This window comes from Gopherus evgoodei, chromosome 3 (genome assembly GCF_007399415.2).
Source record: "Gopherus evgoodei ecotype Sinaloan lineage chromosome 3, rGopEvg1_v1.p, whole genome shotgun sequence".
Lineage (NCBI taxonomy): Eukaryota > Metazoa > Chordata > Testudines > Testudinidae > Gopherus > Gopherus evgoodei.
The window spans coordinates 74,457,714-74,479,293 of NC_044324.1; the positions used below are offsets into that span (position 1 = coordinate 74,457,714).

Here is a 21,580-nt window from a genome sequence, read left to right on the forward strand (position 1 = left end):
GTTGGGACCCTCCTTCCAGATGATGTTGGGGTATCCTCTCGCACTGAGCTTATCTGACCAGGGGAATGAACTCCAGTCAATAGGAAAAGGCAAGTGTTAGTAATGGGAGATACGATCATTAGATACATAGATAGCTGGGTTTGTGACGACTAGGAAAACTATATGGTAACTTGCCTGCCTGATGAGAAGGTTGCGGATCTCTCGAGGCATCTAGATAGACTTATGTGTAGTGCTGGGGAGGAGCCAGTGGCTGTGGTACATGTATGGACCAATGACATAGGGAAGGATAGGAGAGACATCCTGGAGGCCAAATTTAGGCTGCTAGGAAAGAGACTGAAATCCAGGACTTTTATGGTGGCATTCTCAGAAATGCTTCTAGTTCCACGCGCAGGGCCAGGTAGGCAGGCAGAGCTTCAAAGTCTCAATGCATGCATGAGACGATGGTGTAGGGAGGAGGGGTTTAGATTTATTAGGAACTGGGGAGATTTTTGGGATGGGGGAGCCTATACAGGAAGGATGGGCTCCACCTAAACCAAAGTGGATCCAGACTGCTGGCACTTAACACTAAAAAGGCTGCAGAGCACTTTTTACACTAACAGATGGGGGAAAACCCATTACTGCAGAGGAGCACATGGATCAGACAGAGACTTCTCTTAGAGGACAGTCTATTGATAGACATTCTCTAGGTTTTAGTCAGGAGGAGAGGATGAAAAAGGATAAAGCATGGGCCAGATCAGATGAGAAACATTCACATAAAAAAAGAATCTGACACATCAGAAAAGGGTGGACAAATAAACAGTGACAATTTTTTAAAAAGTGTTTGTACACAAATGCTAGAAGTCTAAATAATAAGATGGGTGAACTAGAGTGCCTTCTTAAAGGAGGATATTGATATCATTGGCATCACAGAAACCTGGTGGAGTGAGGACAATCAATGGGATACAATCATTCTGGGGCACAAAATATATCAGAAGGACAGAACAGGTCATGCGGGGAAGGGTGGCACTATATATGAAAGAAAATGTAGAATCAAATGAAGTAAAAATCTTATATGAATCCACATGTTCCATAGAATCTCTATGGATAGTAATTCCATGCGCTAATAAGAATATAACAGTAGGAATCTATTATCAACCGCCTGATCAGGATAGTGATAGTGACTATGAAATGCTAAGGGAGATTAGAGAGGCTATCAAAATAAAGAACACAATAAAAGTGGGGGATTTCAATTATCCCCATATTGATTGGGTACGTGTCACCTCAGGACGAAATGCAGAGACAAAATTTCTCAATACTTTAAATAACTGCTTCTTGGAGCAGCTGATACAGGAACCCACAAGGGGAGAGGCAATTCACAATTTAGTGGAGCACATGATCTGGTCCAAGAAGTAACTATAACAGGACCGCTTGGAAATAGTGACCATAATATAACATTTAACATCCCTGTGGTGGGAAGAATATCTCAATAGCCCAACACTGTGGCATTTTATTTCAGAAAGGGTAACTATGCAAAAATGAGGAGGAAAGTTAAACAGAAATTAAAAGGTACAGTTTCTAGAGTGAAATCCCTGAAAGCTGCATAGACACTTTTCAAAGACACCATAACAGAGGCCCAACTTAAATGTATACCCCAAATTAAAAAACACAGTAAAAGAACTAAAAAAGAGCCACTGTGGCTTAACAACCATGTAAAAAAAGCAGCAAGACATAAAAAGGCATCTTTTAAAAAGTGGAAGTCAAATCCTAGTGAGGTAAATAAAAAAGAGCATAAACACTGCCAAATTAAATGTAAAAATGTAATAAGAAAAGCCAAAAAGGAATTTGAAGAACAGCTAGTCAAAAACTCAAAAGGTAACAACAAAATGTTTTTTAAGTAGATCAGAAGCAGGAAGCCTGCTAAACAACCAGTGGGGCACCTGGACGATCGAGATACAAAAAGAGCACTTAAAGACGACATAGTCATTGTGGAGAAACTAAATTAATTCTTTGCTTCAGTCTTCATGGCTGTGGATGTTAGGGAGATTCCCAAACCTGAGCCGTCTTTTATAGGTGACATATTTGAGGAATTGTCACAGATTGAAGTGTCATTAGAGGAGGTTTGGAATTAATTGAAAAATTTAACAGTAACAAGTCACTGGGACCAGATGGCATTCACCCAAGAGTTCTGAAAGAACTCAAATGTGAAATTGGGAACTATTAACTATGGTTTGTAACCTGTCCTTTAAATCAGCTTCTGTGCCCAACGACTGGAAGATAGCTAATGTAACACTAATATTTAAAAAGGGCTCTAGAAGTGATCCTGCCAATTACAGACTAGTAAGTCTAATGTTAATATCGGGCAAATTAGGTGAAACAATAGTAAAGAATAAAATTGTCAGACACATAGAAGAACATAAATTGTTGGGCAAAAGTCAACATGGTTTCTGTAAAGGGAAATCATGTCTTACTAATCTATTAGACTTCTTTGAAGGGGTCAACAAACATGTGGACAAGGAGGATCCAGCGGACATAGTGTACTTAGATTTCCAGAAAGCCTTTGACAAAGGGTCTTCACCGAAGGTTCTTACGTAAATTAAGTTGTCATGGGATGAGAGAGAAGAGCCTTCCATGGATTGAGAACTGGTTAAAAGACAGGGAACAAATAGTATGACTAAATGGTAAATTTTCAGAATGGAGAGGGGTAACTAGTAGTGTTCCGCAAGGGTCAGTCCTAAGACCAATCCTATTCAACTTATTCATAAATGATCTGGAGAAAGGGGCAAACAGTGAAGTGGCAAAGTTTGCAGATGATACTAAACTGCTCAAGATAGTTAAGACCAAAGCAGACTGTGAAGAACTTTTCCTCTGGAGCAGATTGGCAGAGGCCCTGGAGGTTTTTCGCCTTCCTCTGCAGCTTGGGGCATGGGTCACTTGCTGGTGGATTCTCTGCAGCTTGAGGTCTTCAAACCACAATTTGAAGACTTCAATAACTGGGACATAGGTTAGGGGTTTGTTATAGAAGTGGATGGGTAGGGTTCTGTGGCCTGCTTTGTGCAGGAGGTCTGACTAGATGATCACATTGGTCCCTTCTGACCCTAGAATCTATGAGTCTATAAAAGATCTCACAAAACTAAGTGATTGGGCAACAAAATGGCAAATGAAACTTAATGTGGATAAATGTGAAGTAATGCACATTGTGAAAAATAACCCCAACTATACATACAATATGACGGGGGCTAATTTAGCTACAACTAATCAGGAAAGAGATCTCGGAGTCATCGTGGATAGTTCTCTGAATGCAGTCACACAGTGTGCAGCAGCAGTCAAAAAAGCAAACAGGATGTTAGGAATCATTAAAAAAGGGATAGAGAATAGAAGGAGAATATCTTATTGCCCTTCTATAAATCCATGATACGCCCAAATCTTGAATACTGCGTACAGATGTGGTCTCATCTCAAAAAAGATATCTGGCATTAGAAAAGGCTCAGAGAAAGGCAACTAAAATGATTAGGGGTTTGGAACGGGTACCATACGAGGAGAGGTTAAAGAGGCTAGGACTTTTCAGCTTGGAAAAGAGAAGACTAAGGGGGGGATATGACAGAGGTATATAAAATCACAAGTGGTGTGGAGAAAGTGAATAAGGAAAAGTTATTTACTTGTTCCCATAATATAAGAACTAGCGGCCACAAAATGAAATTAATGGGCAGCAGATTTAAAACAATTAAAAGGAAGTTCTTCTTCACACAGCGCACAGTCAACCTGTGGAACTCCTTGCCTGAGGAGGTTGTGAAGGCTAGGACTATAACAGGGTTTAAAGAGAATTAGATAAATTCATGGAGGTTAAGTCCATTAATAGCTATTAGCCAGGATGGGTAAGAAATGGTGTCCCTAGCCTCTGTTTGTCAGAGGGTGAAAATGGATGGCAGGAGAGAGATCACTTGATCATTACCTGTTAGATTCACTCTCTCTGGGGCACCTGGTATTGGCCACTGTTGGCAGACAGGATGCTGGGCGGGATGGACCCTTGGTCTGACCCAGTATGGCCATTCTTATGTTCTTATGTTTGCAGTTATCTGACTGCCTTTTGAATGATCAGTAACTGAGCCACAGACAACTGGAGCAAATCCGCCTCCACTGGCCAGCAGAAGGCACATGGCATATGTGCTACTGGGAAGAGAGCAGGCCACACCAAAGTGTTGCTTCTTGTTGACCACAGGATGTATCAAATGGGGTGGGAAAGCAGCCAATGGGGATGCAGGGGCGCTGTATAAACTGAGTAAAGGTTCACATGTGAGTGAACAGCAGCTGCCGGACAGTGTTGCCAATCTCAGTGATTTCTTTTGAAATGTCAAAAAAATGGGTTTTTGAAGCACACTGTCATTTGGTAATTTTTGGGCTACTGTTCACATGTGATCAGCGAAAACACAAGTTTTGAGCTTGGAAACCCAAGAGAAGACTCAGTCTGGAAAATAAAAAAACAGTTGTAAGCAAGGTAAGGTGAGTTGTGCCTTGCTGCGTTAGGGAGCAGCCTGCTTTGGGGTTCTTCTTTTGAATTCTAGGAAATAAAGTAGTGTTACAGTGCAACCTTCTAGCAACTTAACAAGAGTATTTAGAATATCTTTTTTTTCTAGTTTCTCTGGGTGTATGACGTGAACATACCAGAATGCTGGGATTCTGCTGCTAAGACACTAGGCAGGCAAATCTATTGAGTTTCAAACTATAATTATGCATTGCTGGTGTACCAGTTACAGCTGGTAACCTCTAGTGAATTCTGTTTTCCCTGTAATCCTTTATTTTAAATGAAAAAGTTAGTATAATTTTGAAAACTCCTATTATAGTAATATTTTACATTTTTGCTCTCAGCATTTTTGCATGTATTGTACAGTATGATTATCTATATTTTTCTAATTAAAGTGGCACAAACAGGTGTCACTGTAGTAACGTACTAAGATCTGAGGTATTACATTTCTTATTAACTTTACAAAAGGACAACAGTTTTAAATAAATTATTGTAAAAACTCCACTTTTGTTTTCTTCAGCCATTTTTCTGTAAAATGATAATGATCTAGTTCTATTAGAGTAGCCAGCTCACTATCATTCTTTGTTGTTGGCAGTAACTATCATCACTCCTCTTCAGCAGTTTGCCTTATTTGAAAAGGGAAAAAAATGTCAGCATGAATAGCAGATTTGTTTAACCGGAACTGCTGTGACTAATGGTATGACCTTAAATTTCACCGCGCACATCAGCTGCAGTTCCTGGAAAGACAATCAAAACACAATCTGCACCAGGCAAGTGCCAAAACATAAAATGATCTTGTGAATATTCCAGAATACAAGCAGAACTCTACTGCTATTCTAAAGACCATCACAAAGACTATGGAAAAATAAACTCTGAAAGTTTTGACAACAGAACATGGCATTTTTCGGCGGGGGGGGGGGCGTTGTAAGCAGTTGTGAAAGTTAACATGCTGAAACTGAGTTTTCTCGCAGAGAGGATAAATCTCCCATTACAGCTAAATTCTAACCCACTTGAACATCACGGGTGCAAAATTTGGAAGCAAACCCCACTTTACTGAGTTGTTTGTAATCTTCCCAAGTTTCTGTTGCAGCCCCCTTTACTGCTTTCAGCAGCAGCCCTGAGACAGAAGCATGTTAGTATATTATTGCTTCTTATTATTAGTATGTGTTTAAGGGCAGAGCCTAAGCTTCGCAGTCACAGATTGAGACTCTGTTGCTTTAGGCACTGTAGAAATGCTTACTAAAAGACAGTCCCTATCCCAAAGAGTTTACAATCTAGGTTACAAGAAAATACAATAGGAGAGTGAAACAAAGTGGAGGATGATAGGTTTATTTTTATGGATTTTATTTCATTTTGATTTAGAAGAAATTAAAAGGTGCCCATGGCTCTGAGTGATCTCCCAATTATTTACAATTACAAAAACATAATACATTACAAGCATCTCACACTTCTGCGAAGCAGCAACACATAAATAAATACTAGCAGCCCTGTATGTAGTCTGTACCTCAATCCCTCTACTTCTCCTCAAAGGCCAGGTGAAAGAAATGAACTCTGCAGTATGCCCTCAAAGTCAACAAATCTGGGCTAATCTGGACTGGGGAATTTTGTATGAGGTAAAAGTACAGCAAGCACAGTTTATTACAATGAGTGTTAGGCACATCTAGCACTCCCCATTCTTTCCAACTACAGAGTGGAGAAGGCATAGGAGACAGAAAAAAGCCCCCTCTCCTCTCTTAGTCCCGAGTGAGGAAAAAAGGAAGAGCATGATCTTGGGGCTGTGGAAAAGAGTTCAGTCCCTTAGTGAAAGGGACAAAGGAGGGAAGTCCAGTGCATAACGGTGGCTTAGAAGGGAGCCTCACATGAGAAATCCACCCCTGGCTCCTTAAGAGGCCCGCTCAACAAGACCCCTCCCACCAAGACTTTGGCTACACACATTTATGAATATTCTAGGGGCAACTTGATGGCTTTTATCTCCTCCTTCCCTACCAACATCTTCAAGAACTGGTCCACACTCCCAACTTCATTCTGGAGTGGGGAAGGTATCCCTTGACTCCAGTCCAAAGGAAAAGGGAATTTTAAAGAAAGATGCTCCCTGTTCCTCCTTCATCCTTCAGCTGTATATGCCTAGTTCATGCTGAGTGAGGTTGATGACCATTTATAGGCTTAGTCCAATTAAAAATCTATTTATCAACCCCAAGTACAGATGTAGAGAAGCCTGCCTATTAGGAGAGGGGTTTTAGGACTATGTCTATAAAAGGCTATACTGCTGCTTTTTCCCTCTTGAGAAGACAGGAAATATATCACCACCTCCTGCAGCGAGTTCACTCTAGGCAGTGGTGTAAGGAGCAAAATGAGATCCTAAGGTCCTGCTCTACAACCTTAAAAGTTTAAACTTAGTTGCCCTAAGTAAGCATTTAATATTGAGAATTGTACAAAACTTCCTTCTCTTGAACAAGTTGAGAGCATTATGCTACATTGACCTTCTGGCTTGGATGCGCTTATGCACCCACAATATAGCCTTCCTGAGGGTACTCAAGGCTATATATGTTTCACTGATTTAACATGGTAGTTAAACCATGGACTTTGTATTCATCAGTAGAATAAATTCTATTTACTGACTATTCATTTTAAACTTTTCTGGTTCCAAGCAGACTTCTTCTGTGAGATAGAGACATCCAACGATCCACTACTAGATTAATCAGACATGACAGCCATAGTCTCTACTATATCAGAAACACACAAGAGCATTACTGCCACTCTCTCATTCCTATTTTTTATCAGATAACATTTTTCTGGGGCGCAATGGAAAAGATGGAAAAACATATAGTAAGGACTTTGCCAGTTTTTTAAGATATCATTCACCACCTCACATTCCAGATCCTGACATCTAGAGAGGCTGAGGGGAACTTTATTTACTGTGTATAGATATGAGGAGGTGTATCACCAGCCCACCAAACTGACAATGATAAGTAAAATATATCTAGATGCAGCAACCGCTCTGATAATCAGTCCTTCTCATAAATCTTGTGTTCATCTCGCTATTGGTGGGCAGCGCACAGAGATAAGAAACTTTGCTCCACCGAGGACAGTAGAATTTTTCTCCAGTGTACGGCTGATTGTGTTCTTGACAGTTACAAAGAAACTCTATCAGACATTAACTGTCATGACCAGAACTGGTCTATTATCCATGGAAGGAGCAGAGGTACTCTGAGACCTCAATGAATCATTGTTGTAGATACTGTGTTCTCTCTGGTATCCATTCTCTAAATTGAATGGGGATAGATACCTAAAAAAACCCAGATTCTCTGCATTCACAGTTTTGGGAACGGAGAATATACATTTGGAGCTAGATCAAGGCCAACAGATGAGATTGGGTTAGAAACAGAAGAGATACTTGGAATTCCTGGATTGGTATCATAGGTACTAGATCATTGTAGCACGTCTGTGTATAAGATTAGAATTCCTAGTAGGTTCCAATAAGAATTGGATTTGTGTTTCTGTGACACCAGTTGTTTTTCATTATGACCATCTTGATCTTCTGTTAGCATTCTTCTGAGATGAGCTCTTGTGCCTCACAGAAGGATAAATACTCTCTGAACAAATCCCTGATCAGAAAAATTGGCCAGGAAGAGGTAAATGAATTTCCTTCTTTCTTGAAGCTAATATTATTGTTACCATGATCCTAGAGAGGGACCCTAGGAGCATATGTAAGATCAAATAGTCAGAGCTTGGAAAAGAAAAAAGCTGCCATCCATCTGCAAAACATAAGTATTCTCTGAGGATGGTAAAATGGGAATGCTTTGCAGACAAGCCTCCATAAGGAATTTATTTAGATGTTTCAGACAGCTCTGTTTATCCCCCAATTCTGTAAGGCTAGAAATAGGACGGAGAGTGGGTTGCAGTGGTCCATTCTGAAGTAGATGATGGATAATCCAATTCTGGTTGTGGACTTTCCATAATTTACTGACACTGGGAATGTGACAAAGCTGTTCCTGAAATTCTTTCACAGTTCCATAGGGTACCTCTTCCGGTCAATGTCCAGTGACTTCATTTTATCAAAACTATAGGTATTCCTTTTGATCCCAAATTAAGAGATCCTGCTACCAACTGGCAGGTCTCACTCCAAACAGGGCTGGTTGGGAAATGAACAAATAGCTCATAGGCAATAAAGGGAAACTACTAACCCAGCACTTGTTCTACCTATTGCTTGCAAAGAAGTATTCTCTCCTGTTTTACTTCACCGACTGCTTTAACTTGCCATACCATCTGTATTCCTTTCTATAGTGTCAGGACCACAAGTCAATTTTTCTGATAACTATTAATAGCCTCAACTTACCATAAAGTTTCCCACTATCACGAAGATAGCTGGAAATTGATTTTTCTGAGCATCTGATCCCAAGAATGAAAGCACTACATACCTGCATGAAAACAGATTTGAGTCTCACTTTGTATTTCCAAGAAGAAGCCCTTAGGCCATGTAATTTTTAGGTTGAGAGAACCATGTGTAATGGGGTGTTCACCCCATGAAGGTGGAGAAATGGTTAATGTGGGCCCAAGAGGCCAATTAACCATCTACATGCACCTGGAGGGTGGGCCAGGCACAATTAAAGATGAGTCCCAACTGGGAGAGGAAGCGGGTTGTTTCTATAAAGGGAAGAAGCCCAGAGTAGAAGTGGGGTGCAGGGAGAGAAGGGAAGAACTATAAACAGAGTACAGCAGTGGTGGCAGAGCACAAGCTGGAGTTTACCCTCTGACCCCAATGGAGAGGGAAGCAGGGGTGAAGGAGTCTCTAAGTGGGCCTGAGAGAACGCCAACTAACAAGCAGAAAGGTTCAGCTGGTACACTGCAGTTGAGGATCCAGACTAAGGAGTAAGACTCCAGGAGGTAACCCCTGAAAGCCAGTGTTCTGTTTTGCTTCTTGCCCAGTTCAGGCAACCACTCCAAACCTTCTTTGCTCTTTTCCTGCCAGGGGTGGGGTGGGGTGAGACCACCTTGACTGGGCTGTCAGGGAAACTGCTTTCTGTTTACAGAGCTCCCCAATGAGACTCTTGAGGAAGCAGGAGACACAGACCCTTCCTTTTGCCTCTGGCTTTTCATGGACAAGCTTTCTGCCTGAAGCCTCCACGGGCACCAGAAGCTACAAATGCCTCAGAAGGGGAAGGAAAGCTGAGGGGACAATCTCTGCAAAGAAAGAAAAAAAAAATCAAATGCAGCCCTGGGACATTGCTGCAAATAAGACACATTATTATGCCATATTATTAGTCTAAAAATCTAAAATAAAGCTTAGATTTCTTCTCAGAAAAGCGCTGCAGCAGAAAGGCCTGGCTGAGCTGTCAGCTGTTGTGGAGGCAGAAAAAAAAATGGAGGGAACCTTCAGGAGGTGGGGCATTCCCATGCTACATGTGACTAGGGTTTGGATTTGCCCCTAAGCTGCAAGCAGGCTGAAGTACCCACAGTAATGGATCTCTAGACATTAGCACGAAGAAGAACTGAAGTTAAATTGCAAGAGCAGTTGTATCACACAGCCTTAACTTTAAAAAAGTTAATGAAATTAACGTCTAGAATTAGATGGAGTGTAGGATGTAAATTAAAAGGGAAAAGGAGAGAAATAAAAATATGTCACTGGAAGCCTGGTGTACCATATCCCCACAGTACTTGAAGTGGTCTGAAAAAGGTGCATGTGGGGGGTCTATCATCATCATCATCACCATCACACGTGCCCGTCCATCTGCTCAGCAATTAATTCTGTCCCTCAATCCTCAAACCAATCTTGTCCCCACCAGCCCCTCCTCAATTCTGTTCCCAATCTGTTCCCCACATCAGCTCTACCTCCCAGCAGCCCCTGGGGCTCTTTACCATCTTTCCCAGGCATAGAGAAGTAGCTGCAGTTTGGGGTCCACCTCCCCCTTCCCAGGCTCTGTGTTGCAGGAAGCAGGGGAGAGAACAGACAAGAGCTATCTCATTGCTCATAGGAGAGCAGGAAGGAGGGAGCAGAGCCACCTTGAGCTACTGGGTTCTTTCTGTTCCCTCCTCCTCCCTACCTTCCAGTGAGAATGGTGACAGCTGCTGAGGAGAGGACACAGAGTTCTGACAGCTTCCTGCAGCAGCCATTATCAATTGTGCTTTTCCAAGAGGTAAGAAGCCAATCAGAGGGGATTTTGCCCTAGGCAATGGTAAAACTCTGCATTCCACAGCGACCCAATGAACTTTTTAGAAATGTAATTTCCTGGGTTTGCAGCCCATTGCACTTCAAGCACTTCCTATCTTCAAACCACCCAAATAGAGTAGGAAGAGAATATTTTGTTACCTTGAATGTCATCATTGAAAGTGCAGTATTTGTTACGATACCTATTCAGGAGGCGGAATGCATTGGCATTAGCAAAATCCTCAAACTGAATAAGGCAATTCATGCCATACCTAGAAATACAAAGGAAATGTAAATTTAAAAATAGGAAACAATCCAATATTGCACATATAAAATTGTTAGCCCTTGAAATCTGATTTTGGATAAGAGTATAATAAAAACTATATATAAAGTAATGAGCTTCTGTGCTATATTGTATTATTGTACTCATACACTTTACTTGGAAGGAAGATTTTGGATTACTCATACACCTTACTGGGTTCTAAATTAACTAATTGTACAGGGAAAAAGGCCTAAGCTGCAGAGATCTCTACAGAAACCTTTATGGAATGTGTACCAGTAGTCAAGTAAAGGGGAAAAAAAATTGGACTCAGAAGGAAGGGGATGGAAAATAACACTGGATATATTCTAATGCCATTATGCAAATCAGTAGGATGCCCGCAGAATATTCTCAGTTTTGGTCATCCTGTCTCAAAGAGAAATGAGCAGATATTGAGGGAATTCAGACACAGGTGACAAAATGATTAGAAACATAAAAAAAAACTACAGAGGTATTGGCCACGGTTCAATAGTTAAAGCTGAGTTAAATTTTATACTTAAAGCAGGGATTTAACCTCTTTGGTATGTATGAAAAAGCACCATATCTTATCCAAAGTTGCAGTATCTATTGTTTGAGTGTACAATGAATTTACAGTAAATTAACAAGTAAATAGTTAATTAATTTTAACATGAACTAATTAAAACTGCATCATTCCAGGAATTTAACGTCTGTTTCAATCTTTTCTTTCTCGTGATTGATCTTAAGAATGGAACGACACAGAATCTTCAAGAGTACCATATAGTTAAAATTAATTGAAATCTTCTGCATAGGTTACATTTGGAGAAATTAGGATGTAATTAAACTAATTTATTAATGATTGCTGTATTTACTTGATATGATTATATAGGGCAGTTCAACAGCTCAGGTAATTCTAAAATAGGGCCAGTGTAACATCAGAGGTAATTTGACCAATTACAATGCCAATTCTATAGCTGTGATAAATCAATATAAGAATCTGGACGGGTATCAAGATGGTAGATTACTTGGCTCACTTCTCACTGTTCTCTAAAGGTTTTGTGCTTGCATGCCAGCTTGAGCAGTAGTGTTTGCAAGGCTCTTAATAGCATTGATGCCTTGACGCCATTGCGCACCAAAGCAGCACTGCCAGGGAGCACAGTGGGAGCCTTTTAAAAGTGCTAATCTGTCTTTCTGCATAACATCAATCTCTGTAATTTCCCTCTAATCCAATAAATCAATCGCATATTAAGGGCCAGATTCACCAGTGTATGTCAGCTGTTTTGTTCTTGTCTGGTATACTGATGAATTTGCCCTTAAAAGTTTTTTTTTTTAAAAGCGATTTTAACATTGATTCAATGTATCTTCAAATCATTAGAAATACTGCATGGTAGCATTCTCTTTGCATTTCTTGTTCAGTGATCATGTATGATATTTTTAATAATTTTTTAAAACCAAGGAAATTCCCAGAAAAAACCAAACCAAACCAAGAACAAAATAAAACAAAACACCCGTCCCCCCCCCCCATTAAGATGCAATTAAGGCTGAGAGTACAATCAATAATTTAAGTGTAAACAAAAACACATTGGATAGGGAAACACCAAGAGCTTCAAAGGCAGGAATGTCAGACTTAAGGCTAACACTAACCTCGCCCCCCGCCATTTTAAAGGTATGGAAATACACAGCTAAGGTCTGGTCTACACTACAAGTTTAAACCGATTTTAGCAGCATTAAACCAATTTAACGCTGTACCCGTCCACATTATGAGGCCCTTTATATCGATATAAAGGGCTCTTTAAATCGGTTTCTGTACTCCTCCCCGACGAGAGGAGTAGCACTAAAATTGGTATTACCATATCGGACTAGGGTTAGTGTGGCCACAAATCAACGGTATTGGCCTCCGGGCGGTATCCCACAGTGCACCACTGTGACCGCTCTGGACAGCAATCTGAACTCTGATGCAGTGGCCAGGTAAAAAGGAAAATCCCCGCGAAATTTTGATTTTCATTTCCTGTTTGCCCAGCGTGGAGCTCTGATCAGCACGGGTGGCAATGCAGTCCCAAATCCAAAAAGAGCTCCAGTATGGATCGTACGGGAGATACTGGATCTGATCGCTGTATGGGGAAACAAATCTGTTCTATCAGAGCTCCGTTATAGAAGACAAAATGCCAAAGCGTTTGAAAAAAAATCTGCAGGCTACACAGTGCTGCGTGACAAGTATAATGGGAAGCCAGAGACTCAAATGGATGCTCATGGAGGGAGGGAGGGGGTACTGAGGACTCCAGCTATCCCAGAGTCCTCAGCAGTCTCCGAAAAGTATTTGCATTCTTGGCTGAGCTCCCAATGCCTGTAGGGTCAAACACATTGTCCGGCGTGGTTCAGGGTATAGCTCGTCAATTTACTCGCCCCCATGTGAAAGAAAAGAAAAAGAAATCGTTTCTTGACTTCTTCCAATGTCACCCTATGTCTACTGAATGCTGCTGGAAGACGCGATGCTGCAGCAGTGAAGAGCAGTATCCGCTCCTCTCCCCTCCCTGGTCGCAGACGGTACATGCTTGATAACTGCTGAATACCCCTGGCTGGCCTCAGCTGGCTGGGTAAAAATAGGAATGATTCCTGGTCATTCCCAGTAGATGGTACAGAATGGCTGGTAACCGTCTTCATCATAGCAACTGGGGGCTGAGCTCCATCAGCCGCCTCCCTTTCTGGTGTAAAGAAAAGATTCTGTACTGCCTGGACTATCATAGCAGCGGGATGTTGGGCTCCTCTCCCCCGCACCGCTTAATGTCCTGCCTGGACTATCATAGCACGGGAGGCTGCCTCCCCTTCATTTTATATCACTAACAAGTCAATGTTTCTTATTCCTGCATTCTTTATAACTTCATGACACAAATGGGGGGGGACACGGCCATGCTAGCCCAGGAAGGTTGGGGTAGGAGGGAAGCAACGAGTGAGGTTGTTGCAGGGGCACCCCCTGTGAATGGCATGTAGCTCATCATTTCTGCGGGATCTGACACGGAGCAGTTGTTCTCTCAGATACACTGCTTCTCTAGTACACTTGCCCGAAATTCTAGGCAGGACTGACTATTTTTAGAAATCATAAAGGAGGGATTGACTCAGGGAGTCATTCCCAGTTTTGCTTTTGCGCCCCCGGCCGACCTCAGCCAGGGGCACCCATGATAGCAGCAGACAGCACAGAAGGAGAGATAACTGTCATCTCATTGCCAAATTACACTGGCAGCAGATGGTACAGAACGACTGGCAACCGTCTCTGCTATCATGCAAAAGCAAATGAATGCTGTTGTGTAGTGCTGGAGTATCGCCTCTGTCCGCAGCATCCAGTACACATACGGTGACTGTAAAAAAAAATAAATAAATAAAAAGCTGAACGGGCTCCATGGTTGCCATGCTATGGCATCTGCCAGGACAATCCAGGGAAAAAGGGCGTGAAATGATTGTCTGCCGTTGCTTTCTCAGAGGAAGGAATGACTGACGACATTTACCCAGAACCACCCGCAACAATGATTTTTGCCCCATCAGCCGCTGGGCTCTCAACCCAGAATTCCAAGGAGCAGGGGAGACTTCCGTAGCTATCCCATAGTTCCTGCATAGCTACCCACAGTGCAACGCTCTGGAAATCGACGCTAGCCTCGGACCATGGGCGCACACCGCCGAATTAACGTGCTTAGTATGGCCGCATGCACTCGACTTTATACAATCTGTTTTATAAAACCGGTTTATGTAAAATCAGAATTATCCCATAGTGTAGACGTACCCTGAGACACTTCAACAACCTTAACTCTACCTGTAACAACAAGAGGGGAAACATATGTACAAAATCTGTCTTTAAAATCAGTTTAATCTAATTTGCGATTACACACACTCTAATGCCTTAATCATAGTAATATGATTATTGAATAGTATCAGTACCATGCCACTATCTACACTGAATAGCAGCAAGGCAAAATCTCAGATCCCTTGTTCAAAAGCACATACTCCAACTGCCTGAGCTAAAGGAGAGTCCATACAGAAGAGGGAACTGGTACACATACACACTAGCCTATTCATTACAATATTTAACTCTAGTCCTAGGTGTATGTTAGTGCAATTTTCCTTCAAAACTCAGGTGTATTAGGCAAACTAAACTGAGCAAAACTGTAAGATAAAAAACAAAAGCAAAGAATTGTTGTGACCACATTTATCTCTATGGAAAACATATATTTAAAGCCATATTACAATTAGCCAGAGCAGAAAGGACTCCACTGAGGATAATCTCTGCTGAACATACATCTCCAGATTTTATGGGAAATGCTGGAGCTATTTAGAACGTTAATTAGAGGCCAATGTTTAAAAGGCAAATCTGTTGGTCAGTAAGTTGATATAGCAAATCATGACTGAATTCAAACTACCACTTCACTATCACCAAGATGGCCTAGTGGTTGGATGAGATTAGCTGTTGGATGAAGAACAGCAGGTTGATGCTGAACCAGAAAGTCAGAGGTAATGCTGGTGAACAGAGGAAAGTACTTTGAAGACTTGTAGCCATGGTGCAGTGTCCATTTGTTGAAGATACACAACCACAACTGGTCAATTCAGTCAGTAGTACTCTTGGATTTCTTGCTGATGCTGAACTCTCACATAACAAATCTGCAAACACTTTTTACCATTTCTGCTTGGCTAGGAAATGCCACCTCATCCTGGCAGATGAAGACCTGGCTTCAGTTATTCATGACTTCATCATCTCTCTGCTGGATTACAGCAATGTAATATACCTCAGCATGAAGGCTTCAGCACTTAGGAAACTCCAACTAGTTCAGAACTGTCCTCAGCAACAAAGGCTACTGCAAACATACCAAAAGTCCTCTGCTCTCTACAATGGCTTCCCATAGAATCAAGTTCAAAGTCTCAGTCCTTATCTTCAGTGTGCTGCATGGCCTGGGCCCAGGATATCTAAAGGTTGTCTAAAGCTTTTGGATGAAGACCATGGTTGACAACTGTGTTCCTCTGGCAAAATGAAACTCTCAAGAGTAAGAGTAAAGCTTTCTGTAGAGGAGACAGAATTTTTTTTTGGGGGGGAAGGGGTGGTCAAACTGTACGAAGAATTCACCAGAAATGAAGGACCATCTCAAACCTCACCATCTTCTGCTCCAAATGCAAGATGTATTAATTTAACCTTGCCTTTTCTTACATAAATATGCAGCAATAGGTATATTTATATTTTTTAAAACCACACTTTATCAAAACAAGATATTCTACTCTGTACATGGTTCTTTGTCTGGGGATATGATGAGAACACAAATATGTGATATATGCATAGTCACGTTGATTAATGCACTACTGGAAGGCACTTAGATACTCCATGATGAGCATAGTACAAAAATGTATATACACTGCTACCTTAATACAACGTCACCCAATATAACACAAATTTGGATATAATGCGGTAAAGCAGTGCTCTGGGAGGGCCAGAGCTGCGCATTCCGATGGATCAAAGCAAGTTCAATGTAACACAGTTTCACCTATATCGCAGTAAGATTTTTTGGCTCCCAAGGACAGCGTTATATTGAGGTAGAGGTGTATATAATAGAATAGAGTCCTCTTCAATGGAAGAACCATGGCATGGCATTCAGTATATCTATAGAACCCCAAAAATAAAGTTTTCACTGTAGAGTGGTTTCTGATTGACTGAGTGTTAATTTTTTCAATATTTTTTTGAGCATTGTCAGTGAATTATGGTCACCCAGGAATCTGACTGGTACAGACTCCATTTATTCTAACAAGTGATATAATCAGTAAAGAGACTTTAGATGCAATATATTTTATACCAGGAAGATCAGACTAAGACTTTAGTTAGAATAATTTAGCATTATCACTGACATGAAAATATTTTTTATATGTTAACAAACATCCATGTTAATATTTTTCTCTACTCATATATTTGTTTTAATATAGTCATGCAACAATGGTTCTGTAGTTAAGGCACGGGATTGGCTCAGTCCTAAACCTTGCTCTGCCACTAACATGTTGTGTAACCTTTGTAAGCTACTGCATCCTCACTTGTAAAACAGAGATTAAATCCATTAATGTTAATGAGGTGCTGGAACAATATGGTGATGTAGGCCATTGAATATCCTACAATCAAATGATAACTAAGTATTTTATTGAAAATAAGAGATGGGCCAAAGCTGCACGACTCAAATCCAGATCCAAAACTTTGCCAAATGTCAGTGTTACTCAGACTCAGGCTTTTGGCTCAGGCCTTTATAAAGTTGTGTGATAGCCATGAAACTTAGGGTATGTCTACACTATGAAATTACTCCGATCTTACAGAATTCGATTTTTGGCAACAGATTGTATAAAGTCGGGTGCATGCATCCACATTAATTCGGCAGTGTGCGTCCATAGTGCCGAGGCTAGCATCGACTTCTGGAGCGTTGCACTGTGGGTAGCTATCCCATAGTTCACACAGTCCTCCCCGCCCATTGGAATTCTGGGTTGAGATCCCAATGCCTGATGGGGCAAAACACATCGTCGCAGGTAGTTCTGGGTACTTGTCATCAGGTCCCCCTCTCCCTCCCCCCCTACGTGAAAGCAATGGCAGACAATGGCTTCACGTCTTTTTTCCTGGGTTACCTGTGCAGACACCATACCATGGCAAGCATGGAGCCCGCTCAGCTGACCGTCACCATATGTTTCCTGGGTGCTGGCAGACATGGGACTGCATCCTACTCAGCAGCAGCTCATTGCGTTTTGGCAGCAGATTGTGCATTATGATTGGTAGCCATTATCATTGTACTCCTGGGTGCTCTTTTAGCTGACTTCAGTGAGGTCGGTCGGGGTGCCTGGGCAGACATGGAAGTGACTCAGCCAGGTCATTCCCATCTTCTGCCGAACACCCAGGAGATGACGATGGCTAGCAGTCACCATCTGCTGCCATCTTAAGATGTAAAAGATAGATGGAGTGGATCAAAACAAGAAATAGACTAGATTTGTTTTGCATTTGCTCCCCCCTCCCTCTGTGAAATCAACAGCCTGCTAAACCCAGGGTTTTGAGTTCAATCCTTGAGGGGGCCATTCTGTGTGACAGTTGTTTGTGTTTCTACTTGATGCAAAGTCACCCCCTTTGTTGATTTTAATTCCCTATAAGCCATGTCATCAGTCACCCCTCTCCACAGCAACGGCAATCGTTTTGCGCCTTTTTTCAGTGCAGACGCCATACCACGGCAAGCATGGAGCCCGCTCAGCTCAACACAGCAGTCATGAACATTGTAAACACCTCACACATTATCATGAAGTTTATGCAGAACTAGAACCTGAAAAACCTCCTCGGAATCCATGGTCAGGGGTAGTGGTGGCGGCCCCCTCTAGAATTGCATGCAGCTTAGTGTAGAAGCGGCATGTCTGCGGCTCTGCCCGTGGCTCTGCCCCGGAGCATCCATTTGATTCTTTGGTTTTCTGGTACGCATGTCTGATCTCCTTAACTTTCACACAGCACTGTACTGAGTCCCTGTTGTGGCCTCTCTCCATCATGCCCTGAGAGATGTTTTCAAATGTTCTGGCATTTTGTCTTTTGGAACGTAGTTCTGATAGCACAGAATCATCTCCCCACACAGCAATCAGATCCAGTACCTTCCACATGGTCCATGCTGGAGCTCTTTTTTGATTCTCAGACTGCATGGTTACCTCTGCTGATGAGCTCTGCATGGTCACCTGTGTTGATGAGCTTGATTGACCAAACAGGAAATCAGATTCAAAAGTTCGCGGGGCTTTTCCTGTCTACCTGGCCAGTGCATCTGAGTTCAGATTGCTGTCCAGGGCGATCACAATGGTGCACTGTCAGATAGCTCCCAGAGGCCAATACCATCAAATTGCATCCACACTAACCCTAATTCAAACCAGTGATATCAATTTCAGTGCTACTCCCCTCGTCAGGAAGGAGTACAGAAATACATTTTTAAAGAGCCCTTTATGTCGAAGTAAATGGTTTTGTTGTGTGGACAGGTACAGGGTTAATTCGATTTAATGCTGCTAAATTTGACATAAACTCATAGTGTAGACCAGGCCTTAGATATGCATACAAACTTTCCCAAAGGTGGAGGTGCTCAGAGTCAGGATTTAGGTTTGAATTAAAAATTTGAAAAAAATCAAATATATTTTAAATTTTGGCAAGTCCTTTGGCAAGCCTTTAGCGATTTCTTCAATGTTTGAAATTCCATGAAAGTCTGGAATAAAAAATAAACTAATGAATTGCTCAGAGATTCTCTTTTTATGATGCTGTATTGGCTCACTAGCTACCTGATCCTGCCCCTTCCGAAGTCAAAAATAAAACCCAGGGAGGCTGAAAATGTAATCTTAGATGTTTTAGTTATTCAACTGTTTTTTCCAGTGTTACAATTCAGTGCTCCCATTGTGACTGTTCTATGGTCTATCAAAGAGCAATCTCAAGTTACTTTTCATTTTATACTCATTTAAAAAAGATGAACCTAGATTTGAGACAGATAATCTAACAGAGATTCTTTTTCTTTTCAAAATCTTCAGGTCTTGTTTAGAGACTTGGCACTGTGACACTTCTTTTTTGAATACTGAACATACCGATTGGTCAAGTGGCTGCATAGACTATATCAGAAATAAAAACACTGAATCAACAGAAATTCTGTCTTCCCTCTGGAAATGGTAAATGACAGTATTCTTCAAACCTTTAGAAGCTGAAAAAGTGTTATGTATTGTACATTGGCCTCTTAAAATACTGAGAGATCCCAAGTGAGCTCATATTCTTATAAGCTTATATTCTTATTAGCTGTTGAAGTATAATATGATGGGCACTTAATTAAATGATTTCTATATTAAACATGGGCAGGAGTCCTGTTATGAAAAAATATTTATAAAATACATCATATAGTAAATCTTTCTATCTAGCTTAAACAATTAGGATCTGTGCTTGCTATATGTATGTTGTGTTGTTTCCTGAAAAGCACACTCTTTGAGCAATTAAAAATTGATTGATAGCAATTGATTGATTTGAGCAATTAAAAATTGATAATAGAATAATAGCAATTCTTCCTTTTCTTTGCTAGTCAATAATTTTACTTTGAATGCTTGAAAAGTGTTAGAAAAGCTCAGCTTTGAGGTTTTCACTCCATGAATACATGATATAACACTGATTGAAAAAAAGTCAAAGTTTTGTAAGAGTTCTATAGGAGTTGTTTAAAGAAAATATAAATATTTGGCTGCACTTCAGTAGTGTGCGAGTTAAAATGAAATGTCAGAATGAAAGGTGCTATATTATAAACATGATTCTTAATAATTACTCTTATTAATAGGATCTCATTTCCCAAAAAGCTTGAACTGAATTTCTAAATTTGTGCATGAAACATTTTTGTGGGCTAAAGTTCAGATTTAAGCCTACAAATGGAAACTGCATGTGAGAAGTAGGTACTTATAGGTTTCCATTTACTTTCACAAATCACTCTCTGCACTTGCTATACAAATATCAAGGCAGCATTTTGAAATTTCATCCATAATAATTAGAGTTTTTGTTTAAATAAGTTTACTATATAAATAGAATAAGCACAGTGCAAATGTTCACCGCCAAGATATAACTCCTCCATCCCCAAATAAGGATGGGTAATGGAAACACTATAGTCCATTAGCTGTTTGTGTGTGTGTGGGGGGGGGAATAAGGGGCTTTTTAATGATAATTTTAAATGAAATACTTTGTACTAATGTTTCAATTTTATTTACATTTTTGGGTCTAACAGAATGTTACTTAATTCTTCTACAATAAGGCCTCAATTGAACAAGGTAGTTAAGTATGTGAGAATTTCCACTGAAAACAATAGCACTGATCATGCACATAAAGTGCCTATGTTCCTCGTTGAATTAAGGCCCAAGTGATTTATAGCAACTTATATTCCTTTCTGAAAAGGATTTTTATAACACATTTTGCCACAATGTATTAAAAATGTCACATGTGTTTAGCAGTTCAGAACAAGGAATCCTAATTTAAATTGGTTATACTTGTGTTGGTTTCAAACTCTTCTCTTTAAATATAAATGATGCAATTGGATAGTGCAATTAGTCTGAAGCCTGGGGCAGCACATCTGCTCTTTCGAGCAGCTACTTATGGTATAATGAACAGATGGAAACATCTGAACTCCCACAGCTGGTAGCTCTCACCCTGACTGTTAAAATCCAAGACATAATGATTTGTTGGAAGCATCAAACAGAAGTTTTATGAAGAAAATTCTTCAGGTATTACACAAATTATGGAATATATTTAATATTTGATGCTCTTAGGAAACACTTCATCTTAAATAACAGAACTTTGTGGTGGATTTTTTTTACTGTATCAAAATGTCAAGACATCCTATTTATTTGCAACACAAATTACATTTTGAAATAAAAAGAGTGTTGTCTAATGGTTAGGCCAGATAAATGGAAAAAGTAAACCTCAGTTCTATTTCCATCACTGTCTTAGCCTTTATTTCTGTAATAGTGTCTGACAAAAAATTCACTGCAACCTCTATGTATTCAATTTCCCCATGTGTAAAATAGGAATGATAAAATGTAATCACTTTTGTAGTATGTGCTGAAATCCCCTGATATAAACATGAAGTACAGTACTTATTTGATACATCATATCATTCACAGTTCTAGTTTTACT

The 21,580-nt window shown here is 40.6% G+C and overlaps 1 protein-coding gene across 2 annotated transcripts in view; it reads right to left on the reverse strand.

Annotated features, from left to right (window-relative positions):
- Positions 1–21,580, reverse strand: part of ME1 (malic enzyme 1) — a 353,342-nt gene that overhangs the window by 72,815 nt on the left and 258,947 nt on the right. For both annotated transcript variants that reach the window (XM_030555825.1, XM_030555826.1), the window contains exon 7: positions 10,806–10,915. In XM_030555825.1, coding sequence (XP_030411685.1) covers positions 10,806–10,915 — 110 coding nt within the window. The remainder of the gene's footprint in view (positions 1–10,805; positions 10,916–21,580) is intronic.